This window comes from Aulostomus chinensis, chromosome 3 (genome assembly GCF_037954235.1).
Source record: "Aulostomus chinensis isolate RoL2024-O1b breed Wild chromosome 3, RoL_Achi_v1.0, whole genome shotgun sequence".
Taxonomy (NCBI): domain Eukaryota; kingdom Metazoa; phylum Chordata; class Actinopteri; order Syngnathiformes; family Aulostomidae; genus Aulostomus; species Aulostomus chinensis.
Genome location: NC_141322.1, coordinates 25,343,306 through 25,355,478, shown reverse-complemented (window position 1 = coordinate 25,355,478; position 12,173 = coordinate 25,343,306). Strand labels below are relative to the sequence as shown.

Sequence of the window (12,173 nt, the reverse complement as noted above, 5' to 3'; positions counted from 1 at the left end):
TAAAAAATGCTAACAGGTTACAGGCAGCATGCCTGGTTAATCTGTAAATTCAGTTTAATCACTGACCAGAAGAGCTTGCAAAATTACTTCATTTCACATTTATCAGACTTATGTCAATCATGCTTTATGAATGGAGTGGCCAGGGAAAATAATAAAAGTGATTCTCATGGCTCAGGCTTATTTTAATATAAATAAAGTATATGCATTTTCCTAGGTCTGAGTAAGACCTTTGTATTTGGAGTATTCTAAACCCTCATTACCATTCAAGGTGGTGCCAGTCAGACATGTATTTTTTTCTCAAATGTCAAATTTAATTACTTACACAGGAGACAAGACTCCATCTGAACTACACATTCATACCAACAACCTTCCCCTGGATCCCAGAGGACACACATCCTTCTTGAATGTAACACAGGGGAGTAAAAAAAAAAAGTAAACAAACTCTTCCCTCACACAAAAAAATAGGAGAGAAGACAATATACTTTTGTCAATCTTTTATTAGTAAACAAATTGACAATTCCCTTTATACACATTTGGAAATACACTGCAAACAAAGTGTTTTCAGGCATTTTGTTACAAACAATATGAAACATAGTAAAAAGCTAAATATGGTAACTACAGTGCTAATATTACGGCAAATGTGGAGGTCTACTGTGGTCACACTGGCTTAGAATAGAATATAGTCATTGTTCTGTACGCGATATGATGTGTGTGTGTGTATATATATATATATATATATATATATATATATATATATATATACACATACATACATACACACACACACACACACATACATATATATGCTGAAAAATATACATAACATAGTCCAATCACATTCCTAGGACCAGCCCAAGACTATTGGTATTTTTCAATGTAACACTGACACACAACTTCTACACATGCCTCCTGTTTGCAAATTAGGGGGAAAAACATTTATGTTAAACCAGCCATCATTATCATAGATTTTTAAGCAATTGTGTAATTTGCATTTTCATTCATTATATCACATATCACAAAAAAAAAGGTTAACAATGCATGGTGTTGTAAAATGGCTTTAAAATCATTGGCAACAAATACTTCATATCAACCAAACTGAGCAAAACCTAAAATAATATCAACGGACATGAAAAAAAAAATTCGGACACATTTACAATAATATTCGTCAAGTGATTTCAGAGAGAAAATTACAGACTGCAGACAGAGAGTAACTTATACGGGCCCCTTAACACAGTCAGTCAAAGTGCAACTTTCAACGTAACAAAGCGATTCCTTTTTTCAATAGAATTGCTAAAGCTACAGTCAATGTTAGGCAGGAATAGCATGATGGTGTGATGCAGGGAGACTTATTTAAGACAGGAGAGTGAATATTAGCACAGGTTTTAAAGGTATATGACCAGACACATAAGTAAACTTGAATCAAATCAGCATCAAATATAACGCTGTCATTATCTGTAGAGAATATAGCAACAAGATCACATTTTTGCACGTGCTCAGCTGTGAGCATTATCTTTACAACAGATTTTTTTTTTTTTTTTTACATTAGATCACATTTTGACTTACTATTGCACTTGATAAGAAAATCCTGAAAATTGGCAGCACTACTTACAAAAAAACTCATCTATCACAGCTATGGTTACTCGAAAAGTGCCTAATCCACATTCGTAAATGTGGAAATGCACTACATTTGAGCCTACAGCTGCATTTTTGGCCACTTGGTAAAGATGTTTTTGGGCTATAGGAGTTCAGAAGAAACAAAGACACATGAAATTAAACAGAATTAATATGTTTCAGTCTTATGGCTCCATGAGGACGATGCTACTAGAGTTATATTTAAAAACCCTTGAATCACAGAGCAATAATGATTTTCTTGAGCGCTTGAGGTGACAGGACTCTGTGGAAGCAGTTCAATATAAACTTAAAAGTGAGAAACATAGAGGAGCGTTGCAGTCGAAGTGAGCCAAAGGAAAATCAGAAAGCATACCCTGGAACAAAGCACATACAGTAATTGAGAGCAGAAAGGAGACCAAGGTTCATTAAGGGGTTAGCATGTCGACATAGTGCCACGTCCGATTTGGCTTCTCTGCTAATCTAAAACGCTCAGATTTTCCCCAGAATGAGGTCTAGTTTTCAGATCTAATTGCTTTTATTGTAGGCCATGTAGTAAAACAACATTAGACGAGTGAGCCAGATCTGATTACATGAAAAAAAGGAAACATGAAAATGTTTATAGGACAATTAAAGAATTTGGCAAGCCCTCGCTAAATATGCCTCCCCTGCTGAACTGTTGTTAAATAGCAGTAAAGGCAGGTGGGCTTGCCAGACAACAGCTAAAATGGGATTGGAGAAAAATAAAGCACAAGAGACATTGTGAAAAAACTAACAGGAAACTCCGTGAATGTAGCACTTCTATGCATACGATTGCAGTTTTTCTTCAACACTTACAAGTGTACATGTGTCCACCAACAGACTCATCATAGAGAGGACATTTTCCAAAATGTGGTATAATTGCCAGGGGCAAGTAAAGATTGAAGTATCCTGACAGGTTAAAGACATTTGTACAACACTACATCAACAGTTGCTGGCTGTGGTTTACATTAAAAACACCCACTTTGGTGCTTGAATAATATCTGGACAGATCAGCAAACATACAATAATATTTTAATTTAGCTTGCACAAGAAGTGTGACCGCGTCCAAAAATGTCAATACCGCTATCCTTCAAGCAACCATGAATGACTAAATAACATGTTTCATCAAATTCTTACGATAAATTATTGATTACACACAGTAGAAATAAATGGAAGAGTAATGCATTCGCTTGAGACAAAATAAGTTAGCCTTGTTTTTTTCTAAGGAAGTAACCCAATTCATTCATAAAAAATAGAGTTGATTGTTTTTCCTATGATGTAAAAGTTTCTCTGACTTCACACATACTGACCACATTGACTGAGAATAACAGGGCAAAACTATTTTTCTGCCATGCATGCATTATGCTTCCATAGAAGTTGGAGTTTCAAAAAGCAGAAGGCAATAAGTTAGGTAACTATCAAAATAATTTGGTGAGATTCACTCTTTTCCATTTTTGGGGTGAAATACAATGAACATGTACAAATGATTTCTAGATTTGGAAACAGTGACCGCTGTGTGTTTGAGAACGTATTGCAGCTGTGAGCTGAAGAGGGACGGCCAATGACGGAAAGCAAAAGGTCAGATCACAGGTTATGAGGGGATGGTGACCGGCATCATCAGCAGCATGCCCTGCGAGACTCTGACGCTTGCCGACCAAGTTTGAAACCTTTTCCTGAAGTTCCTCCTGCGTCTGCAACAGGAATACGCTTACCTGTGAAGAGACATACATTTATACAGCACTCAAACCATTCATCTATTCTTTTCTATCTATTCTAACTATTTCCTTCTACCTAACATTAGATGACGCAAGTTTTGGTTCTCCTTTGAGATCAGGGACCAAGAGGGGGAATTTTTAAATGAGACCTCTGCTTTCATTTCAGAAATTTGGCTAAATGGAGACACTTGAGTACAGCAAAGTAAATCTTACACTAACCAAAACGAAAAGGTGCATTTCCCTTTCTTCTCCATTTAAAAAAACCCCCAAAACGATTACAAATATATATTTCTAAACACGTTAACACTATTTCTGACAGCAAATATGAATAACTAAATGTGATTAATTTGTCAAAGCATTATTCAGCTCAGTAGAGGCCTGAGGATGAAGAAACATACTCACTTATCTCTATAAACACTTCGTTGATATTAATGGCATTCTTAGCGCTGGTTTCTACAAAGATGGCATGGATGGAGTCAGCGTAGTCCTTGGCGTCCTTTTCAGCAACTTCCCTGTACATGTTTGAAGTCAAAATTATAATGTTGCAATATGCACACGGACTGTCCGAATTCACACATGACCTGAAAACAAATGACCACCTTAATAAGTGGTCTGTTACTTCAAAATGAAACAAAAGTCATCTGAGGCATTAACACAAAGGGAAATGAGTCAATGCTGGGTTTCAACGGCTGGTCTGTGATCAGTTGCACTGCTACACTGTGAACTGTAATAACATTTTCAAGAAGCCACCATCTCTTGCAGCACTTAATTCAAACTGCACACCCACCGTGCAGCATGAAAGTGTCGCGTGCTCCCCCTGGCCTGTGGACCACCATGTTCAAAATGTGATTCTTTCAGTGTATCGCACATTATTATTGAACAGAATTTGTTTAAAAGATAATAAGGGAAGGAGAATAAATTACAATGATGATCTTGATGTGCAGAGGGACATCCAATAGCGGAGCACTTCTAAATTTTGACCTTACATAATGGGAAGATAAAATAAATGCCACAAATGTTCACACAATTTAAGAACAAGTATGTGTGTCTTTTATGAAGCCAACTTTACTGTACATTACATTTTGACGCATTAAGGAATTCATATTTCTTTTTATTGAGAGAGATCGTGGTGAACTCCATCACACAGACAAACCTCTTTGGTCCCATCATTATTACTGATGTTCCATCTAACTGCCCAATAGCATTGTTTATCCAACGATCACGAGGCTCACCTGGCGTCGGACAGGTCACATTTGTTGCCAGCGATAGCGACCACAATATTAGGAGGGCCGTGCTGGCGAAGCTCTTTCACCCAGTTCTTCAGTGTCTGGAAGGACTCCTGATGATTAGCAACATGTAAAAGTGAGTCAAACAATAAGCAGGCAAGTACACAATGTCTCACATAGCTGTTTAAGAAGAGTTCAATATGGGAAATACTTATTCATTTTATTGTAGTGGATAGTGTATGATGAGAGACTCAAACACCACACTTGTGGTGAAAGCGTACATTTTTGATTGTACGTTTCAGCTTTTGTGCAGATTGATTGCACAGGTTTTATTTTGTTAATGAATTAGCTTTTGAAGTGCATGTAGGCTAAGTTTTGAGCACAGACAGGCAGGCTGTTTTAAACTAACTAGCTGCTGACTAAAGTTTAATATCTCATGGTTCTACTACTACTTAATTGATTAAGTTAGTATTTTGTGTTGTTTACTTTCTAAACTGTTGTTAATCCTGCCAAATGTGATGAAGGTATTTGCTAATATGACCTTCTGGAGGCTGTTTATTGATGCTGGTCATGTGACTTCCCACCTGCACACACTGATCATGTGACTCTACATATGAACAGCCCAATGCTGCAACCATTTTGTACTCGCATTTTGCCCTGATGAAGGCCTCATGTGGCTGAAACGCGGAGGCATGTTTCTAGCTTAAAGAGCTACATTAGAATAAAGGCTTTTTCACATTCACCCTTGTGAGTGCCTCAGAGTTATTCAGATGGTACTGAGCTTCTTCAGTCTCGTTCCTCCACTTCTCAATATTTTGAACTTTTCCTTCAAAAGTCATGAATTCAAACTTCAGGGGAAAAACATCTTGCAACAAGAAAACCAAATGACACTCTAAGTACTAGGATTAGTGGTTGAGAAAAGAACAATACCTCTTTTGTGATGTCATAAACAATGATGGCGGCCGCCGAGCCTCTGTAGTACATTGGTGCCAGAGCTCGGAACTATGGAAATACGGGGAAAGACAGTGATAAGTGATGCTTTGTGCCATTTCCTTAAAGAAAGAGGTACATTTTCAGAGAATGAGCTCATGACCAACCTGCAGCTCTATGAATGTAAATGCGATGATCAGAGTACAGCTAATTATTTCAGTTTTTCTTCTTATTGAATGGGAAAAATTACCACAAAATCTCACTGCCATTTAATTGTACTGCCGTATATTTTCCCACCCATAGACCAACAAGCAGTAGCTAGGCTTTTCATAGATTATGGCTAATCCATTACACAGGCACCGACTTACGTCTGTTACATCACTGTGTGTTTCATTAGACTCAGTGAAATCCACAAACTCAAAACAGAGCCTAAAAATAAGCACAAAATATCCCACCATTTTGCAAAAGCAAAGACCTAGTTTTCTGTGTCTATGAGCCAAGTTGTTATATTTAAAATGGAAGAATAGTGAATCTTTTCCACCAAGACTTCACACATGTGGTAACCATCAAGAGAAAGATGAGCAGAATATGTCAAAGGCTGTTAGTCTTTTGACATTTATGGAAATCTATACATTTGATCTCAACCCAATACATCACAAAGCTCTGTGTAATCAGAACAACATGTGCAAAATGTCTAAGTCCAGAGTTTGGAGGCAGGGGGTTCTTTCTTTTTTGCCAGGTTTTGGTATTTTTCTGGTAAAATACTTTCCAATGCACAGTGAAACCTAGCTTCTACAATTAACTTCCATCATATTTTATAACATACTTTTTTTTTTTTTTTTTTAAACAGAGTCAAGTGGAAACAGCAAAGTTTATCAAAGTGAAACTGTCTGACCTGCCCAAACTTGCATGGAATTAAACTTAATTCAACCTAAAAGCAGACCAGTAGACATTAATAATGTCCTATTCAGATTCAGAAAACTTTATTAATCGCCATGGGGTGTGTGTGTGTGTGGGGGGGGGGGGGGCAATTCTAATTCTAATTCCTTTATCACTGTGTAAGTGTTGATGCTAAAGTGATTTATTCCGCCTATGTTTAAATTAAATTTCGGCTTGAATGAAAACGTATTTTTAGTTCTTGATCTTTACACTGCTAAAACACGAGCCTCCTCAGAATTTTAAAGGTGTTTTTAAAGTTGTACCTGTTATCAGGTCAAAGACTTACAACATTCTTAAGTTGAAAAATAATTACTTTACATCCATAGGTCCTAACCTACGCAAGTTATTTAACAGCTAATAAAACCAAACATATGCATCTATTTTCATATGATATTCCTTTTTAAAGTAAGAACACATGTCTCAAAAAGACCATCACTTACAATGACCCTGCCTTCCCGCCAATTCTATTTTCCTTTATAAAATGATGGAATAAACTCTTCATCTTGGGGTGATACTGTTAACTCAGGAAAGCACACATTCCATATAATTACAGTTGTTTTTGGCCCCAAATCCACCAACGGGATTCCAAATTGGGGTATTTGGCAGGGACACTGAGGCGAGTGCTGTCTGTTTCGTTGGCTATTGTTGGGCTGCACCAACCGCCAGTCTTGTGTGGTCTATCTCTGCTTTAATCCAAAGACCACTCACAGCGAGGCCAGACGTCTGGCCACACGACAGCCCCAGTGATGCCCAGTAACTGTTGATTAAATCCTAAAACCACGAGTTGGGTAAGATATTAAAACTTCTCTTCCATTCCATGGATGCAATATTCATCTTAGGGGTTTTCTGTGAGAAGAAACAGTCACAGGAAGAGGCCTGGATGGGCTATCGATAGCTGGGCTCAGATGAACTCCTGAGGCTTCATCTAGTCAAGGGATATAGATTGTGAATTGTGGAAATCAGAGTTTTTTATGCGCTCTTGTTTCTCCTTTCAAGTGCATTGGCTAATTCTGAAAGTCCCTTTCAAAACTCATCAGATTTGATAGCTCAATACTCAGTGGAGGTTTGCAAAGTAGCCATGAACGGCTTCAGAATATTACAGCAGCTTTGTATGAACACTCACAAATATGGTATGCAAAACCTGCCAAAGGCACGCTGCACCTTTCTCACTCACAGATGTGAAGCACTTGGGAAACTGAGAGACCCCATGGGAGTGTGAAAGAATTGCAAGAATAACACAGCAAAGAAACAGTGGAAACTCAACAGAATAACGGGAAAACAGACTGTTACCATAAAAACGAGACAAAATACTGCACAGAAAAGACAAAGGGAAAGGGGAAAAAAAAAATGTCATTCTCATGTGAAGTGGCTGCATATTTCTAAGCCAAGGTAGCAACCAACAACAGTGAGCAGAGACCGATGAGGTTCAGTACACTCCTCTTATCATAAACAGGGCCGCCTTTATGTCCGCCCGAAGGCCCTGAAGAAGCAGAGGCCCCAGGAGGAGCAAGATAAAAGACAAGCAGCATCTTATCTCCCCTCTCTGGAGAGTTTAAATCATTACAGAAGAAGTGGACTGTGCATGGGAAAAGAAGAAGTGTGCGCGCAGAAAAAGGGGAAATGATGTGTAGCTCTAGTACAGGGAAGCGTGGGACAGAGAGTGAGAGTCACAAGCAAAAGTAGTTCCTCGCACTGCCGGAACGGTGATGTTAAACTCCAAGATTCTGTCATATCAGTCCAGAACACATCCCTTAAAACTGAGCACAGTAATTGCTGAGTAAAATACCAAAAAGGAAACTAATAACACTATTTGAGGTCAAAAAATGTCCAAATGATACGAGGGAGCCAGAAGAGAGAGGCAGGACAAAGGTTCAAGTAACTCATAAAGATTTCACGAAAATTTTTACATAACTGATGCCACTGATCTTAAAAAATATGAATCCGTCACATAGTGAATATCCTTTAAACTTAAGGATTCCTCAAACAAAAGCACTAAGATGCTGCTTGGTGGTTGGCAGGAGTCTACCTATAGCAAAGTAAATGTTGCCCCCTATCAGAAATAATGCTTAACTGCACTTTCCTTAATGGTGGTTCAGGCAGAGGTATGCAAGTATGCAGTTTGCTCATTGCTTTTAAAATGGAGTAATAAACTAAGTCAAATGGATCGACGTATGAAAAATGCACTGTTGCGACAAAACATTCTGTTCACGTCATACTTCAAAACATTTAGTGATTATTACAAACCCGTTCCTGTCCTGCTGTGTCCCAGATCAGGAACTTGTGTAGCTCGTTTTGATATTGCACCGTCTTGGTCATGAAGGATGCCCTGGTGAGGAGAAATGGCATCATGATATATTATAAACAACTGTCTAGACAACAAACGCATCCTAAATTTGATAATTTTGCACAAGATATAAATCCAAGATATCAATACCGGCTTTATTAAATAACACATTTCAGGTCTACAACATTAGGGCTTATTTGAACTGTATGAAGTCATAAGATTACTGACTAAATGGAAAAAATTATAATAAATGCCTTTCAACATTCCTTACTTGTTTTTATCTAGAGGAAAAACCAAGTATTAATGTTACACGTTTGAAAAGAAAAGCATGTTTCTTTGCCTTGGGTGGAACTGTCAAAAAATGGTAACATATTTTACATTAAAAAGTAAATAAAAACAATGGCTAATGATCAGAATCTCAATTAATAAGCTTATGATTGATTTCAATTTGATTTAGAAGCCAATTACTTTCTTTGTTTGAGTCACAACATTTTCCTTCTCTTACACCAACTCATAATAGTTGTTATCCTAGGACACTTTACATGTAAAGCAGTGTTGTGTGAACTCTATCAACCCCTTCAGAGAGACCAGACATTCTCCATCAGCAGAGACTTAGGAACTTACCCAATAGTTGGGTTGATGTTTGGGTCAAAGCTGTCCTCAACAAATCTCCAGACAATACTTGACTTTCCAACTCCAGTGTCCTGCAGAGACATAATTAAAGTCCCAAATATAAAGTTTAACAGAAAAATACCCCCATTTATAATGCCGATTGGATATCACAGCTACTCCGACCTAATGTGCATACTTTTGCTCCCAAAAAGGATACATTCTCTGTTGGGATATTAAAACCCAATAAAATTTGATTTCAGATGGTGGGGCAGACCTAAAAGTTTTATAGAATCAATTATTTTTCCAAACCTTCTACATGCAGAAGATGGCCAGAAACAAACTAACAAAGACAAAGCTTCTCATCCAATAAGCAAGGACATAACTTTTAAAGTGGCCACTTTTTCCACCCTGCTCCTCCTATAGATACATAACTTGGTTCCAACTATGCCAACAGATATGGTCAGGTTTCTGAAATGTACATGGGAGATTCCAAGCATAAATTCCCCGAACTTTAAGGTATAGTGTTTTGGGTTGTTGTTTTTTTTTATAATGACTTGAATAGTAAATCTGTTCTTAATCTGGATGCTTAATCATTTCATATAGTAACATTATTTATATAGTTGATTCAGATCTTGTAGGTTATCTGGGGAGATAAATTTCTTCAGGCTTAATGAGATGGAAGCCGAGAGCATGATGGCTAATGCAACTGACATATGCAAGTAACTGCTAATTACTAAAGAGACTAATCTTAAACCGGGAAAAAGACAGGAATGATAGGGTGCTGCATGCCGAGTGTCACCAACTTGTAAACAAATAAAATGTCATTGAGAATGATGCAATATAATCTGATGGGGCTGCACTATGGGTCATTTGATGCTACAGGTATAAATAATTTACAAGTATAGCGGATTAAGGACATGTGTGATTAGATTAAAAAAAATCAATACGGACTTACCCCCAGAAGGCAAACTTTTAACTCTCTCAGCGCCATATCGATTTCCTTTCTCAAAATGTGTTGGCGTTGATGACCATTGACAGTTTTCGCCTCTGGCTAACTCTTGTCTCGACTTGAATATTCTTCGGGGATTTTGTGTTTACGAACAATTTTACTTCGTGGTAGTCGAAAGCTGCCACATTCGCATCTCATTTTAGGAAGCAACTCTCACTATTCGCGTCAAAACGTCTGTATTTGCCATATTGTGATACTTGTAAACAGCTACTTAGCTAAAGGCGAAGCCACAAAAATCGTACAGTCGCCATCTTGAACTACGGCAGGCTGTCACGTGACTGTTCCTGTTCTTCTTCTTCTTCCTCTCCTTTTTTTGTTTGTTTGGTGATACACAAAGCCCACCGGTTTTACTTATCCAAATTATGTTGACTTTTTGTTCAAGTTGATAAAGTGTTATCTGAGTCACATTTAAACTGTAATCAATTCGTCAATACCAACACCAGGAAGTACTTTCAGGAAGTGCTTTGCTGCCTTGTTTGAGTGACAGCTGTGCGGTGGTGACAGCCCACACGGGACGGCAGCCCGCAGAGCCGAGCCGATACTCAAGATGGCAGGTAATGACACTCTTGGTGTTTTCTTCTGTATTTTGACGCCGTGTAGTCACTTTTAATTCTATATTGCTGCCCCCTTCGCAGAAATCGTTTAAATAACGGCTACAGCTCTACGCTATTTGAGGTATTCCCAAGCGAAGTGCTAGCTAAGGCGAGCCAAGTCAAGCGAAAGGGCTGGACAGATCGTGTTAGCAAACTTAGCAATACTAGCCAGGTGGCTAACAAAAGCTACTCAGTGGAAGCGAAATGGTTGACTTTGGAACGCCGTTTAAACGTGAAACAGTTAAACAAATATGGTTGTTTTTTACAGTTACGTTTGTCACACGTTGATTAGAAACTATGGTATGTTTGCAGTTGTGTTCCCCACCGAACTGTTGTCATAGCAGAGGCTAGCGAGTTGACCTAGCTAATGTTAGCTTGGTAGCTAAAGTCATTTTTAACCATAAGCTGACCAAATCCTCCTTTACCCTCTTACAAAGGGGATATAGTGTTATTTGCTGGCTTGGTTTGGAGCTTTTTCAAACGAAGTGCTTAGATATAGCCTCCACAGCGCTTAAATTACTATATCAAAGTATCTTTTCGAGATAGGGTCGCTTTTATAACTGTAGCGCATTCCCTTCCGTGCCCAGCTGTAAACACTGGCGTTAAGTAAGCCGTCCCACCACACGCTTCTTCCTCTTGATTTATTTGTGTTCTCGACTATGGATTTACCTGCTCAGAGTTAATATCCTCTAAATCTGATGCCTTGTGCACGTCGAGTGCATTACTTAAAACACAAACACAAAACGAGTTGGATGTCCCCACAATTGCATCTGTTAAGATTGTCTGACACGTTAAGGTCGGGAAGACGAAGCAGCATGTTATTTTAAACCAGGAAGTTCAGAATTTTTCAGGGATTATGCTGATTTTGTGCTTTTCTTATTATTGCAAAGCAATGTAGTCCACAGTATTGTATAAAGGAGACTACAGATAACATTTTTAGGCTTAAGTAAATAAAAGACATTGTAATGGGCAAATAATCTAGTGCCAGAGAAGCGTCACTCAGTCAAAACTAAACTAGGATTTTGAACAGTTCATGAGCAGTTGTGTACATTTGATTATCTTTAAACAAATCACTGTAATGTGTACATTAATAGTAGGACTGCAGCTCTTAACCTTTTAAGAATCTGCTGAGTACTGTTTTTTTTTCTGTAAAACACCAAAGTAAACCAGCAATTGAAAATTTTGAAATTAATTTTATTACAAAATCCAGAAACAATATATGAGAGGCTTGAAGCA

General features: G+C 38.0%; 2 protein-coding genes across 2 annotated transcripts in view; one reads left to right on the top strand and one right to left on the bottom strand.

The window, feature by feature from the left end:
* Positions 1–479: 479 nt before the first annotated feature.
* rab22a (RAB22A, member RAS oncogene family) lies at positions 480–10,791 on the bottom strand. Its single transcript, XM_086199907.1, has 7 exons — positions 10,291–10,791; positions 9,348–9,427; positions 8,684–8,765; positions 5,501–5,572; positions 4,577–4,683; positions 3,747–3,856; positions 480–3,341 (listed from the first exon to the last, which is right to left on the bottom strand). Exons 1-7 carry the CDS (start codon positions 10,324–10,326, stop codon positions 3,247–3,249), a joined length of 582 nt encoding a protein of 193 aa, XP_086056033.1. The 5' UTR covers positions 10,327–10,791; the 3' UTR covers positions 480–3,246.
* ppp4r1l (protein phosphatase 4, regulatory subunit 1-like) overlaps positions 10,708–12,173 on the top strand; it is a 17,599-nt gene continuing 16,133 nt past the window's right edge. The window contains exon 1 of the mRNA XM_086199903.1: positions 10,708–10,898. Within this exon, the coding sequence (XP_086056029.1) occupies positions 10,892–10,898 (7 nt within the window). The 5' untranslated portion in view covers positions 10,708–10,891. The remainder of the gene's footprint in view (positions 10,899–12,173) is intronic.